The sequence below is a fragment of the Plectrocnemia conspersa genome, unplaced genomic scaffold (genome assembly GCF_051122295.1).
Source record: "Plectrocnemia conspersa isolate PC_06_02 unplaced genomic scaffold, ASM5112229v1 ptg000012l, whole genome shotgun sequence".
NCBI classification, from domain to species: domain Eukaryota; kingdom Metazoa; phylum Arthropoda; class Insecta; order Trichoptera; family Polycentropodidae; genus Plectrocnemia; species Plectrocnemia conspersa.
The window spans coordinates 20,164,301-20,184,750 of NW_028277176.1; the positions used below are offsets into that span (position 1 = coordinate 20,164,301).

At 29.6% G+C, this 20,450-nt stretch overlaps 2 protein-coding genes across 2 annotated transcripts in view; both read right to left on the reverse strand.

The window, feature by feature from the left end:
* Positions 1 to 2,352: 2,352 nt before the first annotated feature.
* Positions 2,353 to 6,610, reverse strand: LOC148228545 (protein obstructor-E-like). The gene is made up of 5 exons (XM_088199029.1): positions 6,384 to 6,610; positions 3,626 to 3,823; positions 2,862 to 3,065; positions 2,571 to 2,784; positions 2,353 to 2,503 (listed from the first exon to the last, which is right to left on the reverse strand). The coding sequence occupies exons 1-5, from the start codon at positions 6,427 to 6,429 to the stop codon at positions 2,449 to 2,451; spliced, it is 717 nt and encodes a 238-aa protein (XP_088055155.1). The 5' UTR covers positions 6,430 to 6,610; the 3' UTR covers positions 2,353 to 2,448.
* An 11,824-nt stretch (positions 6,611 to 18,434) lies between these two features.
* tow (target of wingless repressor) overlaps positions 18,435 to 20,450 on the reverse strand; it is a 41,143-nt gene continuing 39,127 nt past the window's right edge. Inside the window, exon 5 of the mRNA XM_088200366.1 lies at positions 18,435 to 20,442. Within this exon, the coding sequence (XP_088056492.1) occupies positions 18,574 to 20,442 (1,869 nt within the window). The 3' untranslated portion in view covers positions 18,435 to 18,573. The remainder of the gene's footprint in view (positions 20,443 to 20,450) is intronic.

Consider the following 20,450-nt stretch of genomic DNA (forward strand, 5'->3'; position numbering starts at 1 on the left):
TTTTATGTTATATAATACAATTAGCATCGCATTCGTTAAATTAAATGATTTAAGCTAATATTTAAATCTGATTTTCCTAAATTTTTATAACTTTTTCGAACATAATTTTCTTGATTATCACGCGTGAGAATGATATTGTTGTAGTTTAATAAAAAAAATAAAACAGCATGTTATTAAAAAAGCTTTATTATTAACAATTAATGTGTATTTTATTTTATAAACATGTACAAATATAGGAGTATTTTTAAAAACTAATTACTAAATATATTCAACCAAGTTTTAATTTATAAACGAAATATTTAAAATTGATTTCGCGCCGTTTTTTTTAATTTATAGCATTTTATAAAATCGACTGATTCTCTACAATTTTTTATAATAAATTTCTTCACTGAAATTGTAATAATTTCAAATTTTCTTTTAAATTTTAATCGCGGCCCATAAGCTACAAGTACAGTTGTCTTTAAAATGCTAAAAGCAAATCTATAAATCTATACTAAAGCCTATTTGGACATATGTATAAAGTGCAGATGTGGAAGGCTGCAAGGACCTACATAAATATAATATAGAGAATCTAGGCCAAGTTTCGTAGAATGTTCACTAACGCCCCATGGTATATACTAGGGTTCTCAATATATTATTTGATGATTCGCCCTATTTACAATTATATGAATATTCGAATAATTGACCAAATATTAGTTTATACTATCTTGAATGATTTTTTTTTAGAAAGAAACAATTTGAATACTTGAGCAATACAGAGTTTTTTCTCTCAATGTACCCGAGTGACTAGTTCCGCTCCAAAATCCATGATCATATATATGCGCCTTTAATTTGTTTTGAAACGCCTTCGAAAAACATTTGTGAATGGAATATTTATCAGCCGTATCTACTATGGTCGAAATTCGCAGAAATTGTTCATTGATAGAAACAAAATGTTAAAAAGGCCCACTCTTTATTATCGTTTAACGCTTCTCTCATAAACATTTTTTGTTAAAAGATTTGGAATTGTTCTGTTTATAATGATTTTTTTAAGGCAATTGTCAATTTATATTAATTTATATTTCAGCAGTAATGGTCATGACATGATCACGATGAGATATACATATATATTCCTTATTGAAATTTTCATAGCATATATACTGTATTTTAACTTTCAATGAGACACTATTGTTGTTATAAATTAAATCTAATTAGTTTTTAATACATATTTGTGATTATTAAGACGCTTTGATTTTTACATATAATTTTAAAAGTATCGCGTAAAAAGCACATTATTTTATGTAAGTCTCTTATCCAATATTTATTAAGATATCTTATATCTACATTGCAAAGTTCGCTTTATTGAAAATGGTATGATGAGAGCACCTTTTTTTGGGTTTGAATTAATGAGGCCATTTAAAAATGAAAAAGGCTCGTTATAATATAATATATGTATGTATATGTTAATGAAAGCAAATGAAATTTGATAATTATAATTTTGAAAGGTGTTTAGTAACGCATTATGAATATAACAGGTAAAACTTCCTAATTAAAATTTGATCATAAATTTATTGAAATTTATTGTAATATTATTGAAGCAAACACGTGTAATAATTGCAGTAATATATAATTATTTTTAATAAATTTCATTTTTATTATTCTAATTATTGACTTATTATTATTATTATTATAAAAAATGACATTGGAGTTTAAAAGCAGTAATTGTAAAAAATCGACATGAATTATGTATCAATGACAACTGCAAGATTTCCTTATATGAAACATCGATGGCATTTACTAAAACCAGAACAGAACCCTAGACCTTCCAAGAACAAGGCCACTTTGACAATTTGACAGTGATCCGCCTTGCAATGTGAAAGCTTCGTAAGCGCTGGACTAGTGCAGAAGGTCTTGACATTGATCGACTTATCTTCTTATTTAAAAATGAATTTATTTATAGAATTGATAATAATGCTATATATATACATTTGTATAAGCACATAATAAATTATATTTAGAAAGCATTAAAATATCATAAATTTAAAAGTTGAGAAATCGTTGATACTATATTATCATCTTTAATATCTTATTAAAGTAGTGTTTTAATTAGTTTTCTAATGATACATACCCATGTGCGTTAGATTGATTGTAATCAATAATCGTGATCTTTATACTTTCATATTGTATATTTTGAAATGTAGTAGAACTCTTGCGCAATCTATGACCACAAAAGATCGATTATATGATTAGTTACCTCATTGGAAGTGGAATATATTTTGTTACAATTCTTGTAGTATATGTATTATATGACTTTTATTAATGTATTCGTATATTAATATAGAAACCCATTAAACGCAAATAATAAATATTCAATTATACCAACGTATAAAAACAATTTTATTTTCAATAATTAGTACAATAATTATAATAAAATTTAAAAAAATACACTATATCACTTATGCGACTAATTTAGTTCTTTTTGGTTGGTTTAGGCGCATCTTCGGAGTCCTTGTACCAATCCTCGCTGTGGATAATAAAAAAATGTATTAGCTCATATATTGAATCAATTTATAAATGTTGAGGTTACTTACCATCCAGGTACGTTTTCAGGAGCGTCACACCTCTGTGTCTCTTCATTGTAAACTTCACCGGCCTGGCAACCCAAATCTCTTGGTTCGACTCCGTTCAAGCAAACATAGAACCTTTGGCAATCAGATGGGTGAGCGTATTTAGGATGTGTGACGGGCTGTCCTTGTGGATCAGTAGGGAGTTTTTTGGGGCATTCGAATCCGTCTTTCAATTTGTCTATAGATATTTAAAAAAATAAGTTGATTTATTATTATTGATATTTAATAAATATATAAAACATGTATTATACTTACTTTCAGTGTTGTCACATCCTTGCCTTCCAGCAGTATCAGGCCACACGCAAGTGCCAGAATATTCGTCAAAGTGAAGTCCAGCAGTGCAAACGATTTCGATACCTTCTCCATCGATGCAGTTGTAGAAGATGTTGCATACGTTCGGTAGTGGATGGGCGAAGAATCCATTCTTTCTCGGACACAAACGACTCGGACTAGGTTCCTCTGGTTGGTCATAAAAAATGTTATGGATATTATTGAAACTACGTTACAAAAGGCGACACAAATTATTTAGTCAACTTTCACTGGAATTCCGTAAATAATGTGACCACGCCTGAAATTTAACATTTCCTTGATAATTTCTTTGTTGTTACGCAGACGTGCATTTTAACCAGCTAGCAACAAAAACAGGTTATTTAGCATTCCCTCAGTGAATATTGTCTCTGATTTATATTCCAAGGCCTTATTATTCGTGTGAGAATCACTATCTACACACAAGTATCAATCAAAAGTTTCTGCACGTACCGTATGGAAATGAGAGAATGCTATCTAGACGTCTTAGAACAATTGGCATTGTTTGATCTCAACAATACGTGTTTTGTTTCGTGTATACTCATCGCCACGTATTAAATGCAATCACCTTTTGACCTAATCCAACCGTTAAACCGTAACGTTAAACGACAGTTAGTGAGTTAATCGCGTCGTGAAGGTAACTGTACGTCAGTTCGTGATTTGATCGCTCAAGTTATTTTTTAAATATCATAGTAACGGTAAATCATACTCACGTAATTCGGTTCTATCTCCGCAGTCGATGTTGAAGGGCTGATCGCATTTGTTAATTTTCCTAATCAACTGGTCGAATACTAAACCGTCTGGGCAAAGCTTTTCCTTTGCAACTCCATCGCGGCATTCGTAAAATTTATCACATTGCGAATGATGCTCGTATTGTCCGTCTTTCGGAGGACACGTAAACTGTTGGGCGTCTGAAAGTAAATGAGTTAAAAATATGTAGTCAGTGATATCAACGAGCGGCGGAGCACTAAACTTTATAGTATTTAATTAATTAATATTATACTACGGAAGCTATTTATTTATATGTTTATATAAATAAAATTTGGCATAGAACTTGATCAAGTCCTTGGTTTGCGATTTCTCATTATATTGGAATATATTGTTATATAAATTAAAATAGTGATGCGAATTTTATTTATTACACATTAAAATGTGTTTTTAGTCTAGCATTGAATTAATTAATTAATTTTAATAAAATAATAAAATGTTACTGGAGTTTTTGATTTATTATTATAAAGTATTTTTTATTAAAATTTAATATTTAATTTCAGATACAGTAAATTTAATAACACAATATAAAAACCTCTTTTTTTAAATTTATATTCTTTGTATTTTGTGCATTAAATATTCTCTATGAGCTGAAATATCTCATTATTAGAGAACTTTCAATACACTCGATTTTAATTAATCCATTACAATATTCATCCATGAGATTAGAAACATCTAGGTAACCCTAATATGTGATTTTCGATCGAAATTATATTTGTATAATAATCAGTAATTCCAATCTCCCAGACAAAATAGAAATTAAAAAAAGCTTCATATGGGATTTATACCCAGGTCTTTCATGTCAATTGTCAAAAACTTACACTAATCGTCTATTATGCTGGTATTAATAATCGCAAAAGGAATTACGTGTATTTATTTATTTAAACATAGAATATGCGAGAGAAATACTTTTCAGGCTATATTTTTTTATGTTGTAAAAAAAGTATCTAATGTTTAAATTATTGAATTTTTACGTGAATATTTTTTGTAACACGAATTATTCTGTATTATAATAAAATTCGATCAAAGTATCAACAATATGACTTCTATTTATCGTTTAAAAATGCCAGTTATTTTATTTCAATCTAATATTACCAAAAAATGTATAATCCTTGAAAATGAGTAGTAGCGATTTTTTATGATCAAAAATTAAGTATTTTACTTTAAAATAACATAAATTTATTCGTAAGTGTAAACTTAGCATTTAATTAATTAAATATATAATATGTATGTCCATAAATGTATTTTGGCAAAAATACCAGACATTTTTATGTTGCGATTACTTTTATAAATCATAACATAGAAGCGAAAAATCAGCTTTAAATAAATTCATAATTTGATATAATTGATAAAAAAACGATTTATGATAAAATACATATATATTCTATTTTGTATTTAAAAATAAATTAAAATATTATTATGCAATTATTTTTTGTGGCGACTTTTATCAAAAAAATATATTTATTTCTCGATTTTAAAACAAAAAAACTAGTCTTAAATTAATAAAATTGTACTTGTATATTACTATTAAAAACTCAATAATAAAATAGTGTTTTATTAAATTTAAATATGTAAAAAAACATACAATTTGAAGCAGTAAAAAATATATAGTCGATATCAAAAAAAATATATATGTTAGCAAAAACTAATTTTAGCAATAGACATTTTACTTTAATATATCTTGTGAAATAAATTTAGAGATATTTAATTGTAGCGATTTCTATAGTGTTCATGATTGTAATTTTAGCTAAAGCATTAGCTTAAAATAAATTAAATTAAGAGTAATTAAATATGATATAAGATTAACGAAAATTTTTGCTAATGAAATTTCAGCCTTTAACAATAACTGAAAATAAATTTTGATGTAAGAGAGGATTTTAAAAATGTATATTAGAATGGAGTGAAAGCTTAGAAGACGAACCATTAAATAATATATTTGCATGATGTTTCTTTTAAAGTTTATTATTAGAAAACTATGTGCATCTCTATCAGTTTAGATATCACTAGAAACTTTTAATGATCTCTTTCACTATACTATATATATACTAGATTTTCTTGTTATATGTAGATCACTTCAGTATTATAAGAACTAGATTTTCTCGTTAAATGTATTATAGATCACTTACTATTTTGTATTATATACTTAATTTATCTTAATAGTATACGATTGCGTCAATTGTTTGCTGTTAAGTAAGTAAATACAATCACTTGATCCATTAATCTCTAAACTACTTTAACATTGTATGTATTCTAATACAACTCTCTAACTTATGAATAAATTATAATCAAGTCGACACACGCCTCCGAAAGAAATGTGTAATGTTACGTAAGCGTAAATATGACAATAATAAAAAATCTGTACATGATAATGGTTACTTTCGCCCAACCTTTCGGGGTCGATAGCGTGTAAAAGAAAGTTATTGATCTTAGCGTTCGACGTAATAAATTGCGCAATATTTGTCATGGAAAAAATCTGAAAACCCAGTAGTTTTGGCGAAATTTTCACAATATTATATGGTGTGATGAAACTCTGCACAGAAATGCAGCTGACATTTGTGTTCGGCACTTTCGCGTTGCAAAACTTTAGATCTCAAGTGAGAGACGTTCCAAGTGTTGCAAGACTCGTTTCTCGAATAGGTGCTAAGTTAAACTATTATATTCATTTGTTGAATTTTTATTATAAATTATTATTCATGTACTTACTTGCGCCGATCAACAGGGCTAGGAGGGTTGCTGCGAAGAACTTCATGATGTCGGTAGACCGACTGGACCGTGCTACGGTAGCGATGAATATGTATTGTAGCTGGCGGGTTCGAACCCCACTTGAGCCAGTAGTGGACTGGTTGTGTTTCAGTCGATCACGCCGCTTTTACATACGGATTCACTTATTTTCTTGCTCGTTCCGTGTATATGTGTGTCTTTTTCTTACTGGTTTCGTACGACGATCGACGCTTCTCAAAGTGTGAGACGTGATCCTTTTAGATCTACGAAAGCTATTGATGAAAGCCATTGAAAGGTTATAATACATATATATTTATATTTATCTCGCTACAATTGTACATAAATGTTGATTAAAATATACATATTGATGCTTTATATTTTAAATTAGCTAACTTATTATTAATAAATTTACAGAAATGACTTACTTAATACTTACACGTTTTCATTAGTTCATACACATACAGTCTTTTCTAAAAAATCCGTAAATAAAGTTGTGGAATTACACATTTTTCAGTGCTATTGTATATTTTTTAATACACACCACTGTTGAAGCAGTATTTCCAGTAAAACTACAAAAATAAAACTGTAACAATTATCACTTTTCTCAAAGATATAAGCTAATGATTATAACAATGTAATTCATATATAAAAATCTTATCTCTCTGGGTTTAGTCTAAAATTGAGCATTATTGTTTCCTCAGAATTCCGATGCTGAAGAGAAGCAGCTTCTGCCCGCGTGCGTGCTCCTTGATTTTTCCTACGAGTTTTAATCGAAGATAGAAATCACCCAGTCCAGACAGGTAGAATATCAAATATCTAGATAAACAATCAATAGTTGTCACTATGCACGATCTAGCTCGATTTTATTTAAATTATTCATTAAGATTAGGAACATCTCGGTTAATCCAAGCTGCGATGATCGATCGGAGTTATATATTATACAAATATATACTCACTGCGATAAATTATTTTTTACTAAATATATTTTTAAATATATGTATATTCTTATGTTTGCTTTTAACTGTTACTCTTTGAGGTTAAAAAATATTATTATTAAATACCAATAAAAAAAAAACAAATTTAGAAATATAAATTTTATATTTACTTTCAAAAAAAATATTTTAAGGTTGTGGTTTTATTATAAATATAATAGATTATTTATTAAACGTATATATATTATATATATAACAACTTGTAAGTGAAAAACATTTTATGATATTCATTCAATTTAACACAATTGACTGAATATTTAACAAAAGATAATAAACAAAAAAGTACATTTGTGCAATTAGTTATTTTTTAAATGAAGTTACTGAAGAAGAAAAAAACATTAAAAAACAGGTCTTACTGAGAAAAATATTAAGATGTGTGTGTTTTGTGAAACGCCTGAGATGACGTTGGGATCTTTACAAGTATTGTTGGTAACCACGTAACAACTAATCATTGAATAGGGCTATTTAATATATTTCTAGCACGATAGACCAGTGGTGTAAATCGGTGAATAATACTTGAAAGACTTGGGTTCGAATTTCATATGAACCCTAGTGTCTGGGAGATCATAATTATTGGTTATTATATAATTATAATTGAACATCAAAGATTAAGTTTTCTTAGATTTACCTAATCTCATGAAAGAATATTTAAAATACAATCTAAAAATTGTAATATATGATAACAGTTTTTAATTAATAATATAGATGTTACTGATTTACAGACTTTGATTTCAGTCTGGTGTCTCACTACTTGCTTAGTAGTTGTTGATTGTGTTTAGCAAGTTATAAGGCATTGAGCTAACGCTTGTCATGTTGCAACTGAATATTCACAATAAATAAATATAATATCGTGCTTGATACATTATTACAATTTTCTTTTTCATTTCCACATATAATACATATACCCATACGTAAAAAGTCATAGATAACTTTCAGTTAATTTATATATTTTTAGTTGTTTGTTCAACCTAATCGTTTATAAAAAGCATAAAATAGCTCATCAGCGTGTAAGTACTTGGTTGAAAAAGTCAAGTTAATGCTAATGGAATATCAAAGGAGAGATCTATGACACTCACAAACGATTTGTCAAGTGACCATTTGGCAAATACTAAATAATTTCTTAACATCTTACTTCCTCATAAGCTAATTTTCTATGTTAGTTTTGTAATCAAATATCATTTATCATTATACCTTAAAATTGTTTGCCTTTAAGGGATACAGCAATGGAATAAATTGAGATATTTTCGCAGTAGATTGATTGAACTTTAATTGAGAACATTGTAAATTAATGATCTGTTTTATTTTCTCAACAGTTAAAGCAATATACGTACTCTAAAGCGAACGATAACTCATACAGATACTTTAAATATTCAAATTATTTGCGAGTTAGTAAAAGCATTTTTGTCTAATACAAGATTTGCATAATCCTTTTCAGACTTGTCTTTTCTAAACATGTCACTCATAAAGGAAAGTGTCAAGGTCTATATTGGTTGCGAAGCGTCAGACATCTAGATACCAAATTTCTAAAATAAAATTTTCTTAAGAATGTTTGAAGTGCGTTTGACCGCGTAGTGATAACATTTTGAATTTCCTAAAATAATAAAATTGTGTTTATGGATAATGAAATTAATAAATATAAATATAATAGAAGCATCTGTATATTTCATAAATATAGCATTTTCATAAAAAGCCTTTTCCAACATTAGCTTCACTTCATTTTATTCCATTTTTAATGATTTTCGTCATGCTTGAAAAAATACGTTATCAATATTGATCAGTCAAACACAAACTACGCTTTCAATACGAAATCTTAAAATTGTCGTTTTCTAAATAATGATACAATAAGTACAGAAGTTATCCTTAATATTAAGTAATTTTAATACTATTGTATACAAATATAAAGTTAAATTTAGATATTATTTAATTTATTTATTTTCATTAAAACCATATGACACATATTTCTGATTATATAATAGCACAGATCATCATTACTTAAATATACAAATTTACTGTCAAGGCCTTGACCTTAAGCGAAGCAGCCATAGTAGCAGTAAATTCAAAAAATAATACTATTATTGATATATTGAGAAGAAAAAAACAGAATGAATTCTCAGTAACGTATGTACAAGGTCCTGTTTTTATGTTAATATGGCACAACATATTTATTCGATGACTTTCGATTCTATTAGTGTAATATATTATTTTAAATATCATCTTACACGCCTAATTATTTTAAAGCAATCATTATCTCTTATGAAATCCATATTTAAATCGAATGTTCACCATCGTCTAATTAGCATGCATCGCATTCTTGTGCATCCATTAAATCACTCGAAGAGTTAACGGCAAAAAGCCGTTATTAATACAATTATAATTGTTGTATTATCATTTTTTCTAACTTTCATTGCGTTAAATCGCCGTTTAATTAGTAGTTGCGATAAAAGCGTGAAATTTGCCAGGTGAGCGCTGGCTGAACACGAAAACCTGTGTTGTGTTCACGGGTCAAGCGAATGACCTTCGTTTCATCACACCATAGGCGAACTTTAAAAATGTCACGAACACTTACCGTAACTTCACGTAACCGTTAGCTTGTTAATCAGATGCATAGCTGTCTTTTATGCTTATATGTAAGCAGCAATCGCTTCCATGACATCATGTCTCATACAATGCATATTTTTGATACTAAAAAAGTTGAATATTAACTATACTTAAATACAAATAATGAAGCTAGTTAGCAACTAGAAGCATAGGTCAATAATTTTAATAGAGTTGAGTACATTGTGAGTAACATCAATAGGCAATTAAATAGCAAAGCAAATCATTTCGAATATTTTTTCGTTCTCACCCCCTTGCTGTGTCCCTTTTTTGCCAAGGCATTCTTTGTCAAATTATATTAATTAAGTGCACTTTGGGAAATAGAGTATATTTTGTTTAATTGAAGGGTTAGGTAAAAATAGTAAGCGTAAATATCTATTTTTAGATGCTTTTTCAAATAGTGCGATATTGGTTTGCCCACCAACTACATACGAAAAACGCAGAACAGGTTAACGTTTAATTGTAAAAAAATATGAAGCTTGTTAAAATGTATGGTGTGCAAATCCTCTTATTATTCATTGATGCTCTGTGGTAAATGTTTCAATATATCATGTGTTATTGAACCAGTTCTGTTATCAGTGAACTTTATATGTTCGATGGCTCAGCCATGGTGAAGTATATTTGAGATTTTTTAACTCAAGTGAGCGATTGATAATTTTATCGACCATAAAACCCGCCCTCAGCTACTACTATCAAATACTGGTGAAACATTGTTGCAGATATCATGGGATTTCTTAACTGATTTAACTTACAACTCACAACAAGGCAATGTATGAAACTGTATGAAATCTTTTATTTTTATCTCGCGCTCTTAATTACCGTAATCACTACACAATAAGGAAGAAATAACAAAGTTTTCAATACTAATACATAGTAAAATTCTTAACATATATAAACTATCAGAATCTGAGAAATTATGTATGCCTTAAATGTCAAACTAATATGAATGGATAATACGTATGTACTAAAATGTTTACGTATTAAAAAAATATTAATAAAAAAGTACTTACATAACACAAATATTTGCAAAACATTCTAGAGTTTTTCTTGGGATAAACGTCGTTAAAATGTCATCGGTTTCAACGATAGCTCTTTAAACAGACAACATAACTTAGAAAACGCATCGACAACTCTCGTGAAATCAGAATATTTTTTGATGGGTATTGTCCTTTATTATACTGGATCTTCTTATCTAATGGTGATAAAATCACTGATGCTTAAAAAATATTAGAGGCTACTTAATAATTATATCAGAATAATATTATAAAAAATTAATTCTAGGAACATTTTTAAAAGGTTTATGAATTAAGAAAAAATCTTGCTCACTAATGTATATTTTTATAAATGGTACATATTGACTTATTACTTATTAATATCTGTTCTCTTGATGTCTTCAAAAAGTAAAAATCTTTAAATAATGATTGTTACAAACACATATTTTTTTACTATTATTTTTCTTAAATGTATAAAACAAGTACAAGTAGACGTACTTATGTATTATGACTTCCTACACTTTCTTTATATATAAATTGCTTTATTTAGTCTTTACATAGTGCTTTATTTAGTCTTGCAAATGCTCGAATACTTAATTATAATATACTGTGTACTAGGTGGATAAAGGAATGCATTTCACCCACCTGCATTCCGTCAATGACATATTGTGTAATAATATTGTTATTTTCTATTTTACTTTTGCATAAATCATATAACAAACCAAATTATGAAACACCTTCTCGAATTTCATTCTTAGCGCCCGACTTTATACATAATTAATTATTCTATTAAATTATGATATCAAGGAAGCTATTCGCTTCGATAACGGATGTTTGTCCATCTCTTTGTTATGGAAATTTGTAATAAATATTCGTTTAATATAAACATTTTACAAAAATTTCGTTTTAGTTTCTAAACACTGAACTGTCGTCACGAATTTATTTCCTTTTAGTTAATACTCGTTGCGATGTCTTAAATTGTAAATTGCTTATTACAAAAATGCTAGTTGAGAAATTTTACTTTGTATTTGATATAATATTTTTTAATTTATCTAATCAACTATATAATAATTGAGTAATAAATTGATGAAAGTTTTCGCGATGATGTGACCTTTAAATTAAGCTCTAGGTCACTTATCATTAATAGCAACCCGTTTAGATTGGTTTTAATTTATTGGGCTAACATTTAATGCATATCTTTATACTGCAGCGTTTCCTAAACTTTTACAGATAAAAAATATCATGTAATATTAATCTGTAGTTCGACTAGATATAATATATAACGTATTTTTATTTAATAATAAATTAGGTAATACGACTGACACAAATATATTTATAAAATTTGTAAATGTTCTAAAGTTCATAAATATAATTTGCGAAACGTCGGCTTTAAAGATATCATTATAATCTTGAGAATATAGTAGTCAGTGCTTTCTTTATCATTATCCAATTTGTTTTTTACTCAATTTTTCGGTCGATGCTTATAGGAAATAATTTCATGCCATATCGATAGGAAGTAACAATGGCTAAAGTTGTTGCCAACCCCTGGGCCGAATGTCACCGACCGCCCATAGCATTCTGTCAATCCAGAAGTGAAAGTTATTTCGTTAATTGTACACACCGGTTCTGCAACAAGATGTCCGCCAAACTGCGTAACTGTTACGTTTTAAAATATGTGCCAAGCTGAAACAATTGTCTGTGAAAAACGGCGGCCTTGATCGATAACAGGAAACTCGAGATGATGAATGCATTATCCTTCAATGGTACGGAGAAAGACACCCTGGCGACCTTCTTCGAACATCTTGGAAGGATCAGTAATACGCCTTGAATATGTATTTTACTTGGCGCAAAAAATGTAATGGACCATAAATAGTAGTATACATTTTGACCTTTTAATTTTAATTATTATGGTGATTTCAGGATCAATTATAACAGAGGAAGTAGGAACTTGAATTCAAGTTGAATTGAAGGGGGTGCGTAAACCAACTAATCAAGTGAACGACAATATGGTTTAGAATTAGAAAAAAATGGGCCTAAAATATTTTTTATGCTTACACCGATACTAAAATATTCATTTTAAGCTAATACAGTTAAAATAGAGTCATCAGAGCATGAAATATAAGTTCATACAAAAGTTATAACTTTCTGAAAATACATATAAATTGTTCCAATTGAAAACTGAAAAGTCATCTGAAGAAAATATTAACTACTAGATCTTACGTGGGAGTTAAAAAGGGTCATCCGAATCAAATTTTAATATAAATCGACTGATATAAAAAACGGAAATATTGTAGATCTGAACCATTTATATTTTATAAGAGAAAATTTAGACCTTTACTTAAGAACCAGACTAGTTATTTCTTAATATTTTGATTTCATTAGGATTTATAGTATTTCATCAAATGACATGATTTTATTCTAGCCAAATTCAAAGGGGAGGGGGTGCACCCACCCGCACCCCCCCAAATGATTATGTTTGTCAAGGGACAGAAACTTCCGAAAATAGTTTATAAGTTTTGATATTTTCTTAGTAAATAAAATAAACATTTTAATATATGTTGTACTCCAATAAATATGATGATATTTTGCCTAATACAAATTAAAATGGTTGTCCTGATGTTTCAATGTATGCATTTTATTTTATTTCTATTCAATTAAAAGTAATTATTAAACAAACTTATCAACATTGATCAAACAAATATAAAAATCAACTAATATTATATAAATTTTCTGTTTTTTATTCATCAAAAATATAATTTATTTATCGAATATTGTAACATTTTAAAATATAATATTATCTTAATATTTATGAACTGCTCAGAAATTATATTGAATTTATTAAAAGCAGGCAATATAAAATTAAATTATATTATTATTCAATATATATGTATCGACATCTATGAACAATAAAAATAAAAAATTAATAGGTTTAGCCAATCTTAGAACCATTATTAAAATATTTAATATTTCATAAGCGTTTTATAAGGAATTGTGTTTTTTTAAAATAATAATGAGGTATTTCCCTAAAACATGATAAAATCAAATTAGTATATTAAGCTATATGTTTGAACAAAAAAATGTTTTTATTATTTTAAATATACAATATAAACTATTCGCCACCCAAAGGTGATAACGATGTTTTTCTTAACCGCTTTGAAGAGGAAAATCTTGATAATACTTTTCTAGGGAATATAGTACTCGTCGGCATATCACGCGTTTTTGAGTGCTTTTAAGGATCAGAAAACCCCTCTATTTGCCAGGCGGCAAAGTTAGCAGCAGTTCTGAGCCACGCCAGAGTTGATCTTGAGTTTTTGAGCAAAGCCGAAAAAATAGCTCACTTCTCTATTTCTTGGCCTGATGCCAAGGTTCTTTAGATCTTCCAGCAGGCCAGTACAACGCGGGCCACTATTTGTTAAGCTGCCTCCGTCGAAAACTTCGCCTCTTTAGGATATCCTTCGTAGACTTTATCTGATCGAGGCCTCTTGAGACAGCATTCACAGAGCGAGGCCGCTTTTCAAGGTCACGCTACGTCGTCTTTTTGCGACGACGACACGAGATCCACCCCGCCAACAATAGCCTCTCTAGATTCTAGACGGTACATCGCCAATCTCTGGGCTGTGTCCTCCGAGGTACGCCGATGCGGTCCTCTCTACGGAAGATGCTTTAATCCAAAGTCAAAAACTCGGCTTAGACCCATCTGCGGGCTTTTAAATGAAGGACAGCTAACTTAAGACGAAAACTTGCTGAATGGTGGCCACACAGACCGCCGCTGTGAATGGCCTTAAGTGGAGACCATCGTCACACCGAAGTTAAAAATGTACTTTTCACTCTGGTCGACGACTCAAGATCTATTGTCTCAGTACGTGTTTCAAAACCGTTGATATATCATATCAGGTGCCTGGCGGAGGGAAGGGGTTGCCAAACCAAGACCTCTCAGAAACCTATGACTCATCGAACTATTTTTTTTTTAAAGTTTAAGAAACTGATTTAAGTTATTATTTGCGCATGTAAGTGTACGCTTCGAACAATATATTTATTTTTGACTTTCAACAATTTTTTTTATAAAATTTGAGAAACAATGGTTGGATTCTAACTAAATGTTCAGTAAATATTATGTACATATTGCATAAAATAAAACATGATTTTTATTTATTAACTATGTTAAGGGTTTGATTAAATTGAATCTAATATTATTTTAAAAATATTAAAAGTAAAAGGTTAAACAAAAACCTAAAGATTGAACCTAAAAAGTGTTTTTAAATTGAAATTTTTCTCGTAAAATATTCACTAGATCTAAGAAAATTGACGGGTCCCATTTACCTCATAAAATGTTATCCATATTACATTACCAGAGAGTTACATTTTTGACACTTTCAGCTACACTACTATTTATTTTGTAATAAGTTAGGTGATTTTATTTCTCAATAAGAAATTATAAATAATATATTTAGATGTATGATATTTATATAATAAGTGTACATACACGTATTTAGAAAAAAATAATAAAAGTAGAAATAAAGTATGAAATTAAATAATAAATAATAATTGAAAACTTTTCTAATCATACTGATATATAATTCGCACTTCAGTATAATAGATTATAAGGTATTGTGTTTAAATAAAATACTTGATGAGAATTTATGATATTTTTATTGATCCAATAATGCATATCGTTTTTTACATAAGTCGAATCCTTAAAAAAATCCGTATTTCTTCGTACAAATCATGAAGAAAGCGTATATTTAGAATGTTTCATTTTGTTGTAAAATCAGTTTCGTTACTAGTGAAACATAGAAAGCCACGAATGGAAATTATTATGAATACAATATTAATTTTCATGTTCTTTCTAATATTATAACATATAGTATTATGTAATCGATGCAAAACGAAATTATAACGAATGTCTTTTTTATCATTTGTGTAAAATTCAACGATCAAAATATACATATTATTCCAAAATATATAAAAAACGTAGACTCCGTATAAAAATCTTCTCAGAAATAATTATTATATATAGTTATTAAATCTAAGGCAAATGTAATGAAGACATTTTGTTGACTAACAACTAGAGAAATTGCAATAGAAACAGATTTACATTACGAGAGAAAGACATTTAAAAAGTGTTTATTATGAAATTTTTAAATTTATTTTTAAGAATTTTTCAAGAAAGTTTTATGTTAAGCTTTTAATTAACAATTAATTAAGAATAGTTTTTTTGTTTTAAAATAAGTTAAATAATAATACATTAGGTACAAAGATGAAAAATACAACAATAGGCTAAATCGTATAACGTAGAGAGGGAGAACAGAATCACAAATTTTAAAGCCATTCGTTGTCCTAAGGACGGAAAAAACAAGAAGAGCAATCTTCTACATCATTTAGTCATAATTGAAAAATAAACTTTAGCATGTTTTTTTTATATATTTAAGCATCTTTAATCCAAAGCTCTAAAATGGACTACAGTTTGGCACTGCTACCTCAAAATCAACTTTTTAGTAGTTAAAACACGCCTCAAACATACCCTGTATATTAGAAATACTTTAGATTAAAGATGTTTAAATATGTAACAGTAATTTTGACCTGATTTTGCACATATTAAATAATTAAAAACAAATACAGATAACAATTAAGTTAAAATCACAGAATATAATAATAGCCGATTACAAAGAATACAATGTTCATAAAATAAATTACACAAAAGTGAGTAATGGTTTGTTGCTCATAAGTCGTTAACTCTTGTGAAAGCTTCTGTGTATGAAACGTTTGATTTTTGCAACTTATACAAAGAGATCAGTCACAGTGAAAGAAACAACAAACAAATCTAACAATCAAAGATATTTTACAACAAAATATCAATTTATCTACTCTCCAACTACAGTTTATCGATAAGGCTTACAACTTACATTATTTTACGATACAGAAAGGACAATATTGCAATTCAATATACGTATACATAAATATTTTAAAATAATAATGAATATTCAATAAATAACAATTTATTAACGATATAATTGAAATTGAAATAGATTTATAATTAAAAATAATAAATAATAATAATTTCAACGCTGAACACATACGGGAGGGAAAATAAATCTATTGCAAAATAAATTAATAATATATAAGAGAGCTACCTGTTTCAATGTACATTTATGTTACGCACACACACATATATATTAAGGCATTTTGTTCTGTTTGCTTTTATAAAAAAAATGTCAATCGCTAATATAAAACGATTACATAATAATAGATTGCAAAGGAAACATATAAAATTTTGAATTTCTCATTTCTTAGTCACAATTAAAAACAACATATTAAATCTATACAGTTTCTAACTAACAATGATAAATATTAAACAGTCAACTCCTAAATATATAATACAAATATCTGCGTGGATTACGTTATCAACTATAAACTACAACGTCACTTTTATCTACATCTAGATAAGTTTTTCTTTATTTATATATAATGTACAAATTCCAGAAGTCTGAGTAGAAAATTTACTTTTCAATTTCAAGCATTCGACTCTGTTAAAGTTCTTTGGCTAACACTTTTGATTCAGGAATGAATCGTTACAACAAAAAATTATTGCATCTATAATATATTATAACCAACGTCCAAGCTCAATAAAACGCCACGTATTTTATTACGGTTTATAGTTATAACTTATAACATGCATTTTTATATATAAAAATATTTAATTTTTAACAACATACACAATATTGTATGTATGTATATGATGTAAAGAAAAAAACTGCAATTTCAAGTAATTTTATCTGCAAAAATGTATAATATTTAATAAGCATCCAAAATTTATGTTATCGAAAAAATATTGTATTGTAAATATATGATAGTTTTATATATTTTTAGAATGCACTAATTCACATATAAATATATAAATAATATATGTTACAGTTGAACTGGTCATCATAATATATCAACGAACCGATTCAAGTTTATAATAATAACTATTTGACCGTTCCAAAATTAGTGACATATAAAAATACAAAACTAGAAATAAAATGAGTGGTTTTTAGGTATCAACACTAAAAATAAATTAAAGAATTGGACCCACAAAGATATGGTAAGCATAAAATAATTGTACATTTGTTTTTGTAAGTTTTATATATAATACAAACATATTATTTGAACCGTATAGTTTTGAAAGCAGTAATGATTAATTATTTATGCAAGTTAACTTAATAAACGTCTACTACAAAACCGTGAACTCAAAAAGAATAAGAAATAAATATTACCATTGTATTTAAGATGGTATTTGTGATTTCAAGTCATCGCTTATGTTATCACATTCATTATATTAATCTTCCTTCAGTCTTTGAATTGGCCAAGAGCTTTTATCTTTTTAGATTCCATAAACAATGCACACATACAATTTTGTACATATTTCTTTGTAAATCCTATGTTCAGAAGTATAAAATCAGTATTTTTTAAGCAACACGCAATAATGGCATCTTTTGGCTAATACGTATGATAACTTATATTAATATTTTTGGCTCGTAACACGTCACGTTACACCTTCAAAAGGGATCTTTATCGTACGTTAAATAAATAAACTAAACTTAGTTACGCCTATAATCAAAGATAGCCACCGGCTGAAGAATTTTCTAAAGAGTTTTTTTGACTCGCCGGTCGACCCGTCTTCAATGCAGTTTCACTAGACGTTTTCTTTGCACCAATATCATTACTACTGCTGATCTTCGGATCAGACCCTGACACCACTTGACTATAATACATTTGCCTGCCGACAATGTTGGATCCCAAATGTTGCTTAGTTACACTTTTTTGATCGGTAGCACTTGAATTCATCACTTGGCACTGTTCTCCACTTGACGGCGTAAAGAATTGATCTCTATTAGGTTTACCGTCAGGGATCATACTATTTATATTCGTTAAACTATTGTCCGGACCCAAAGTTATGTTGGGTTCTCCCACTCTCTTTCTGCTGTCTCCGTCCACGACGTTTTGGTATATCATCAAATCTTGACCGCCCATCGGTACAATTTGTCCCACAGTCTTTTGAGTCACAATATTCAAACTTTGGCACACGTTATTGCGGATGGAAATGCTGTTTTGGGGGGAATTAGTAATAGTCGGGTTAATCAAACCGTATCTTTCGGCTGCCATCATCTCTTTGTGGTTTAGAGATTGATTTCTGCCTAACGACGCCGTGCAACCGGGTCTGTTTTGAAAAGCTTGGACGTTTTGCACACTTTGGGCTTTCGGTATGAGCGTGTTATATTGAGGAATGCTCATGCTTTGCTGTAACTGTACTATACTAGGCGCTATTTGTCTTAGCGGTTGTGTGGGTATTGCAGTTTTTTGTGCAATCGGTTGTCTAGGCATATAATTTAAAGCATAGTTATCGTCGAGTCTCTCATATGCTTTTCTAGTATATCCTGCTGTGGAATCACTGGGTGAAGTGCTGTATTGGGCGAACTCCTGAGGCGTTTGAGCACCTCCGATTCTTTGATTGTATCCCATCACTTGCTGCGCTTGCTTCATCGCAACGTATTGTTGAAGGTGGAGCGCCGTTTGTTGTTTGGGTGTTAGTATTTGATCTTGCATCTGTTGAGAGACTATGGCCGATGGAGCTATGTAATATATGTTTGGTTGTGGTTGATTTACACCTATTTGAGCTCTACCTGGATATCTTTGTACTCCAGAAGGTCCAGGTTGCTGCTGATATGTCGTCGGCTGTGATATGTATTTGTTAGGATTGTGAAAAGAGACTGCTTGTTGAGACATAGGGTAAGTTATGATTTGAGCTATGTACGGTTGGGTATTGAACGCTTGGGGACTTGCCATTTTATTGGGGCCATGGGCAGGACTGTGGGACTGGAATGTCGGATTGTAGGTTATCTGTGAAGTGTCCCTAGGAGACTCCATGTATTCTTGAGATACGCCATACGACTGATGGATCTCCCTCTGAGATAGTAGATTTGGACTGTAACACCTTTGCTCGTCGTAAGATTCTATTTTTTGTCCCGACTTGGGATTGTATGTAGCAGATTTTGGATTCACTTTCCAATTGGGACTCGCTGATTGGGCTCGTTTAGTAGGCGGACTGGACGTGGACGTTTCGTATATTTGCTTTGGACTTTCGGATTTTTCCGAATAGTCCTGATTGGACTGGTATGCGTGTGGAGAGCTGTGCGACCTTCTCGGGGGAGGCGATGCAGGCGTGTTCGGTTGAGTTTGAGATCGAATCGATTGATTTTTCATACACCTTCTTAAATCTGGACTTCTCGGTTGTTCACCTATGTACTGTTGAATATTGGACTGTCTCTCTTGGCTGGTTTGTCTCCGACGAGAGGGAGTAGGTGGAGAGGAGTGATTGCACTGAGACGACGTCTGCGAGACAGATTCCCAGTGCATCAGTAAGGAGGCGACGCGATTTTGTTCTATTTGAATCTCCGTCTCGCTGGAGGAGTCGTAGTCGCGACCCTGAAAAA